This window comes from Hemitrygon akajei, chromosome 5 (assembly GCF_048418815.1).
Source record: "Hemitrygon akajei chromosome 5, sHemAka1.3, whole genome shotgun sequence".
NCBI lineage: Eukaryota > Metazoa > Chordata > Chondrichthyes > Myliobatiformes > Dasyatidae > Hemitrygon > Hemitrygon akajei.
In genome coordinates this window covers 117,773,189-117,781,093 of record NC_133128.1, presented here as the reverse complement: position 1 = coordinate 117,781,093, position 7,905 = coordinate 117,773,189, and the positions used below count along the sequence as shown (strand labels likewise).

The 7,905-nt window shown below is 42.4% G+C and overlaps 1 protein-coding gene across 1 annotated transcript; it reads right to left on the bottom strand.

Moving 5' to 3' along the window:
* Positions 1-1,296: 1,296 nt before the first annotated feature.
* LOC140727231 (interferon alpha-21-like) lies at positions 1,297-7,590 on the bottom strand. The gene is made up of 4 exons (XM_073044498.1): positions 7,459-7,590; positions 7,229-7,318; positions 1,534-1,773; positions 1,297-1,419 (listed from the first exon to the last, which is right to left on the bottom strand). The coding sequence occupies exons 1-4, from the start codon at positions 7,588-7,590 to the stop codon at positions 1,321-1,323; spliced, it is 561 nt and encodes a 186-aa protein (XP_072900599.1). The 3' UTR covers positions 1,297-1,320.
* Positions 7,591-7,905: the final 315 nt, after the last annotated feature.

The following is a 7,905-nucleotide window of genomic DNA, read 5'->3' as shown; positions in this document are numbered from 1 at the left end:
ATGAAAACCAAGAACTTAAATCCAAGTATCATACAGGGAAGATAAAAAACAAGTCGAATCACTGTGAAGTGTACTCATATGCTGAGTGTGACATTGCAGGGGAAAGAATAAAGAGGGGGAAGTACCTATAACAAGGTGTGAGAAGAAAAAATGTTATATTCTGTGAGGAGGATCAGCGTGCACAGAATTTGTATTCCAAAAATGTGAAATATTCAGAATAATTAACATGTAGTAACATCTTCACTGATTTTTTTATTAAATGTAGAAATATTTTATCCATTGCAATTCTCACAATAATAATAAATTAAAACTTTTCAGCTACATGTACATACTTTTAAAAATGATCACAATAAATACAGTATAAATAAATTAAGTTAATTTTATCTTCTAACCATTGGAAGAACAATCACATTATGCTCACTGAAGGTCAGTGATGAAATCAAGAGGAATGGTTTTGCAAACCACAACCTGTGCACTGAGTGTAGGTCAGAACATTCCCAATGCATATTCCCATTGCAAAAATGACAATTAGAGGAATAATTTTTGGGAAAACAAACGGAACTTTAAATAATTTACCTTTGAAAAGGGGCTGAAACCTACAACTCTCAGATTAAACTGATAACACTAGAGGATGCTGGACAGAAGACATTGCAAAATTTCATGTGCATGAAGTTATGAGAAACAAAATTCCACCCAGGATTAATTTTAGGTAGGGAACTAAAATGATGTCAACCATAACAGAGATAAGATGCAGAATGGCAGATAGAGTAAGAAGCTGTCCACTGTGCACCTTTTCCAGGAATGGATCATTGCATTACAGTAGCTGCCTGTCTTGATATGAATGGACAAGAATAGGATCATTCAGCAAATTCACATGTCATCACTGAGTAATACTACAAAAAATAAATTAATAAATTAATAATACAATAAATTAATTCAACACTGGATATGGAGAAAGACCCAGACATTATTCCTTCCACATCACTTGCCAAATGAAAATGTGTGATTAATATAGTTATATAATAAATAGTAAAAACAGAAAATACTGTAAACATGCACAGCTCAGACAACTGCTGAGTGGAGTGAACAACAGTTAGTGTTTCAAGTTTATGAGCATTGACTCGAGGAATTCACTCAGGTTTCTTCTGCACATGCACTGATTATTTGCACCAGTTGGGTTTTCCATTAACATTTTTAGCATTTAGTTTAATTTATTTTTCAATGTAACATCAGTCTGCTCAGATATACTTTTCCTTGAAAGTTATTTTAAATAAATAGTCATAAATCTTGGTCCCTTATGAAATTGACTCTGGAAAATCTTCAGTGATCTCTGCTGATTTTTGCCATAATGAGAAGGAGCTGTTTCAAATGCGTCATGGTCTCAGTGCGGGTTGTCTCCCAGGCACAGTTGCTGAATCCCTAAAAGGGAGGACAAAAAGGCAAATGTACTCAATAGTGAAAAATTAGATAATGAACAAGTATAAAGTAGATAAATAAGTGTATTGGCAGGCACATGTTTTAATATCAATATACCTTCTGTTTCAGAAACTCTCTCAATTTCTGAAAGTATTTAAGAATTGCGGCATTCTTCCTTGGCCTGGACTCTGAGCCTGGTTTCCGGACACAGACATCCAGCACTCTGAGCTGCCGATCCAAGAGAAGCTGGAGGAGTTCCACTGAGCTCTGGACCCAGCTGACTGAGCTCAGGTTCATACTGTAGATCCTGCGGAGGTGATGCAGGGTCTGATGGACAATCCAGATCCGGTCCTGGGCCTGTGCAAAACATACATGGGGACATTAGTAGGGCCGTGGTCTCACAAACGTTTAGAATTAGAACAGAATGTTTATGAGTCTTAGTACAAGACAAAATCAAACATCAACTTAAAATATACAGACCGCAAATGGAGGGCTACTAACAACTGTGAATTGAAGGCCACATCATTGGCAGTTTCCGTCTACAGCTAGAGATTTCAACAGGGAATGAGCAATGAACCACACGGATGAAGAAGAAGAAGACGCTTGACTGAATGAGGGAATGGCATCAATGCCACAGGATGCTCCTTACACAGAGACTAGAGTCTGCTCTCCTTTCACCAGAAATAGTGAGAGGGAGATTTTATAGAAATCGACAATCTCATAAAGGGGGGAATCAAGGAGGTGAAACAGACAGTCGTCTGAATGGGATGTTAAAAAGATTCAACAGTAACTTATAAAGACAGTGGCATAAACAGTTGCATGTTAACTTTGCAAACACAAGGAAAGCTGCAGATGCTGGAAATTCAAGCAACACACACAAAATGCTGGTGGAACACAGCAGGCCAGGCAGTATCTATAGGGAGAAGCACTGTCGACGTTTCGGGCCGAGACCCTTCGTCAGGACTAACTCAAAGGAAAGATAGTAAGAGATTTGAAAGTGGGAGGGGGAGAGGGAGATCCAAAATGATAGGAGAAGTCCGGAGGGGGTGGGGTGAAGCTAAGAGCTGGAAAGGTGATTGGCAAAAGGGATACAGAGCTGGAGAAGGGAAAGGATCATGGGACTGAGGCCTAGGGAGAAAGAAAGGGGTAGGGGAACACCAGAGGGAGATGGAGAATAGGCAAAGAGTGATGGGCAGAGAGAGAAACAAAGAGGGGGGAATAAATAAATCAGGGATTGGATAAGAAAGGGAGGAGGAGCATTAACGGAAGTTAGAGAAATCAATGTTCATGCCATCAGGTTGGAGGCTACCCAGCCGGTATATAAGGTGTTGTTCCTCCAACCTGAGTGTGGCTTCAATTTGACAGTAGAGGAGGCCATGGATTGACATATCAGAATGGGAATGGGACATGGAATTAAAATGTGTGGCCACTGGGAGATGCTGCTTACTCTGCACCTACACACCTATGCTCTGTCCACCAGATAAAGCAGGATCTCCCAGTAGCCACACATTTTAGGTGAAGTGGTTAGGGGAATAGGTGACAGGTGACTATGGGAATGGGAACTTTTTAGGGGTGTCTTGTAATGTGAGCTGAGGTGTCCTATGTCTGCACCCTGTGGTACCTGATGCCCAATGGCCATCACACATTTTTAAGATAAGCAGATCATAGGCATCTTCTACACTTCAGAACTTGAGTAGAGGCAAATAAAAGTCACAGAAAAAAAGGTGCTGGGGTCCTCTCAGTCCATACCACCCATCAAGCAGCCACCTAAAGAAATCTCATTCAGAGTGATTGGGGCAGTGGTTGTAGAAGGGAGATGCAGCCTGGAGAGAAACTGCGAGGCAGGAGAGGCATTTAGTCAATAGCAAAGAGTCAACCCTTTCATTTCTTCTACCAAAGTGCATGAACTATACTTTCTGACACTGTATTCCACCTACCATTCCTTTGCCCATTCTCCTAATCTGTCAAAGTCTTTCTGCAGCCTCCCTATTTCCTCAAAACTTCCTACCCCTCCACCTTCAAATTGCCTGCAAACCTTGCAACAAAGCCATCAATTCCATCATCTAAATCATTGATATATAACGTAAAAAGAATCGGTCCCCAACACAGACCTTTGTGGAACACCACTAGTCACCGGCAGCCAACCAGAAAAGGATCCCTTTATTCCCAGTCTTTGCCTCCTGCCAATCACCCATTGCTTTATCCATGCTAGAATTTTTCCTGTAATACCATGGGCTCATAGCTTGTTAAGCAGCCTCATGTGTGGCACTTTGCCAAAGGCCTTCTGAAAATCCAAGTACACCACATCAACCAACTCTCCTTTGTCCATCCTGCTTGTTACTTCAAAAAATTATAACAGATTTATCAGGCAATATTTTCTCTTGAGGAAACCATGCTGATTATGGCAAGTACGCTAAGACCTCATCTTCTATAATTCGCTCCAACATCTTCCCAGGCACTGAGGGCAGTCTGACTGGCCTATAGTTTCTTCTGCCTCTCTCCCTTCTTGAAGAGTGGAGTGGCATTTGCAAATTTTTAGTCTTCCAGAACCATTCCAGCATCTTGTGATTCTTGAAAGATCATAATAAATGCCACCACAATCTCTTCAGCCACCTCTTTCAGAACTCTGGGGTGTATATCATCTAGCCCAGGTTACTTATCTACCTTCAGACCTTTCAGTTTCCCAAGAACCTTCTCTCTAGTCCTGGTAACATCACACAATCTTCATGATCCCTGACACCTGGAACTTTTACCATACTGCTGGTGTCTTCCACAGTGAAGCCTGATGCAAAATACTTACTCAGTTCATCCGCCATTTCCCTGTCCAACATTACTATCCCTCCAGCATCGTTTTCCGGTGGTCCAATATAGAACCATAGAGCAATAGAACATTACAGCACAGAAACAGGCCCTTCAGCCCTTCTTGGCTGTGCTGAACCTTTTTTCTGCCTAGTCCCACTAACCTGCACCTGGACCATATCCCTCCGTACACCTCTCATCTATGTACCTGTCCAAGTTTTTCTTAAATGAGACCGCATTTACTACTTCATCTGGCAGCTCATTCCACACTCCCATCACTCTGTGTGAAGAAGCTCCCCCCCCCCCCCCCCCAATGTTCCCTGTACACTTTTCCCCCTTCACCGTTAACACAAGTCCTCTGGTTTTTTTTCTCCCCTGGCCTCAGTGGAAAAAGCCTGCTTGCATTCATTCTATCTATGCCCATCATAATTTTATATACCTCTATCAAATCTCCCGTCATTCGTCTATGCTCCAGGGAATAAAGTCCTGACCTATTCAACCTTCCTCTGTAATTCAGTTTCTCAAGTCCCAGCAGCATCCTTGTAAACCTTCTCTGCACTCTTTCAACCTTATTAACATCACTCCTGTAATTAAGTAACCAAAACTGCTCACAATACTCCAAATTTGGCCTCACCAATGTCTTTTGCAACCTCACCATAACATTCCAACTCTTATACTCAATACTTTGACTTATAAAGACAAAATGTACCAAAAGCTCTCCTTACGACCCTATCTACCGGTGATGCCACTTTAAGGGAATTATGTATCTGTATTCCCAGATCCCTCCGTTCTACTGCACTCCGCAGTGTCCTACCATTTACCTTGTATGTTCTATCTTGGTTTGTCCTTCCAAAGTGCAATACCTCACAGTAAACTCCATCTGCCATTTTTCAGCCCATTTTTTCAGCTGGTCAAAATCCCTCTGCAAGCTTTGAAAACCTTCCTCACTGTCCAATACACCTCCAATCTTTGTATCATCAGCAAATTTGCTGATCCAATTTACCATATTATCATCAAGATCAATGATATAGATGACAAATAACAATGGACCCAGCACTGATCCCTGTGGTACACCACTAGTGACAGGCCTCCACTCAGAGTAGCAATCCTCTACTACCACTCTCTGACTTCTCCCATTGAGCCAACGTCCAATCCAATTTACTACCTCACCATGTATACCTAGCGACTGAATCTTCCTAACTAACCTGCCTTGCGGGACCTTGTCAAAGGCCTTACTGAAGTCCATGTAGACAACATCCACTGCCTTCCCTTCATCCACTCTCCTGTCTCTCTTTTTTGCACTTTATATATCTGGAGAAACTTTTGATCTCTTCTTTAATATTATTGGCTAGCTTATTTCTTATTCCATCTTTACCTTCTTAATGACTTTTTTAGTTGCCTTCTGTTAGTTTTTTAAAAGCTTCCCAATCCTCTAACTTCCCACCAATCTTTGTTCAATTATATGCCCTCTTTTTGGCTTTTACGTTGGCTTTGATTTCTCTTTTTCGCCACAGTTGTGTCATCTTTCCTTTAGAATACTACTTCCTCTTTGGGATGTAAATATCCTGGGCCTCCCAGATTGCTTCCAGAAATTCCAACCATTGTTGCTCTGCTGTCATCTCTGCCAGCTCTTTTCCAATCAATTTTGGCCAAATGCTCTCTCATGCCGCTGTAATTCCCTATACACCACTGTAATGCTGATACATCCGAAGCTTCTCCTTTTCAAATTTCAGGGTGGATTTTATCATATTATGATCATTTTCCCTGATAGGTTCTTTTACCTCGAGCTCTCTAATCAATTCTGGTCCTTTGCAAATCACCCTATCCAGAATAGCTGATACTAGTCAGCCCAACCACGAGCTGCTCTGAAAAGCCATCTCGTAGGGCCAGGCACTCGAGAAATTCTACCTCCTGTAATCTAACACCAACCTGATTTTCCCAAACTCCCTGTATATTGAAGACCCCCATGACTGTTGTAACATTGCCCTTTTGGCATGCATTTTCTATCCTCCATTGTAATTTGTAGGCCAGAACCTTACTGCTGTTTGGGGGTCTGTATACAACTCCCATCAGGGACTTTTTACCCTTGCAGATCCACAGCTCTATCCACAATGATGCAACTCCTTCTGACCCTATGCCACCTCTTTCTGAGTATTTACTGACTATGCCAGCAAGTAAACAAATCTCAGGATTGTAAATCGTGAAACATATCTATTTTGATAATAACTATACTTGAACTTCGAACAGATATTGCGAGAGTTTCTGTCTTAAGATGTTTGTTCCAAATTCCATCTATGAATTGTGGATTTTTTCCTGCTATCCTGTACTCCAAAGTTTTGCATTCAATCTATAACATTGGTCATAAATATCTCTTCCATGTGGAAAGTTTATAGATGTCTACAATCATAGAACCACGTGATATGACACATCACTGTCCGGTCTCCTCTCAGCTTTTATCTCCTTGATACCGATGGGCCAGCTATAATGTAAAATAATTTAACGAGAAACCTCACAATTCTTCAGCGCAAGTCATTTAAAGTGAAGTAGGTGGTTCCATCACCAATGAAGCACGCGGGTAGTGTGATGATCTGAGAGGATGCAAGTATTTCCTGTGATCAACAGAACTCGCAATGTTACTGGGGGGTGGGGTAGAGAGAGGAACACACAGGGAGGGAGAGGAAAAAGTAGCAGAAGGTGATAAAGGGTGACGCATTTATTGGTGACACAGCAAGTGAAATGATGAGAGGGAATTGGGTACAGAGAGTGAATTACCCGTGAGTGGGACAGAGAGAGAGGGGGGAGCAGTGTGATAATTGAAATGAGATCTATTCCGTGTGAATGGGGTCCTGAAACTCAGAGTGACAGAGTCAGAAAATGAGAGTGACATGGAGAGAAAGAATTCATATTCTGATATAGTCAAATTATTTGGATAAAGTTCGGATCCGATCCTTCGCATTACGTAACATAGTGTCTCGAATTAATGACATTAAAGTAAAATGCAGTGTTTACTCACATGAACCTCCGCCGAAAGTTTCACCAGCTCCAAGGGCTTGGTTTTCAACGACAGCCTCTCAGTCACACACTGTCGAGGGAGGTGGCCACCCTGAGACGAAAGATATCAACGTTACTGACAATCCCCACACACAGAAACACCGGAGAACAGACTCTTTGAAATCACCTGATTGGTAACAGCAAACAGCCCGGGTCTGTCAGGACCGGTCTCTGGGAGCGGGTTCAACTCACCATTTCTTTCAGTTCGCCCAGAGTCTCTGTGTTGAGAACTCGCAGTAACTGTAACCTCTCACAGCCCAGGGTCAGGGTCACGGTCAACAACAGCCACACACTGCAAACTCTCCAAACACGGCCCAATGCCATCTCCACCCAACACTGAATAAAGCACCGATCTGAGACCAGAATCAGCTCCGAAAACGGGTCTTGTTCGCCGAATGGAACTCTCGATATCGAAATGCCACTGCTTGTGATCCGGGAGCGGACGCCGGTGCTGCCGAGACCCGTGTCTGGGGATCGTGTTGTGAGCTCTCTCTCTCTCTGCCATGCTGCCGGATTTTATGTTAAAATCCGAAAATAGGTGACATTCGAAAAGTGAAATGACTGCGGGATATTTGGGAACGCGTCGGGAGAGAGCGGTCTCCGCTCTGAAGTAAGGAATCTGAAAGCGGGAGAATCCAG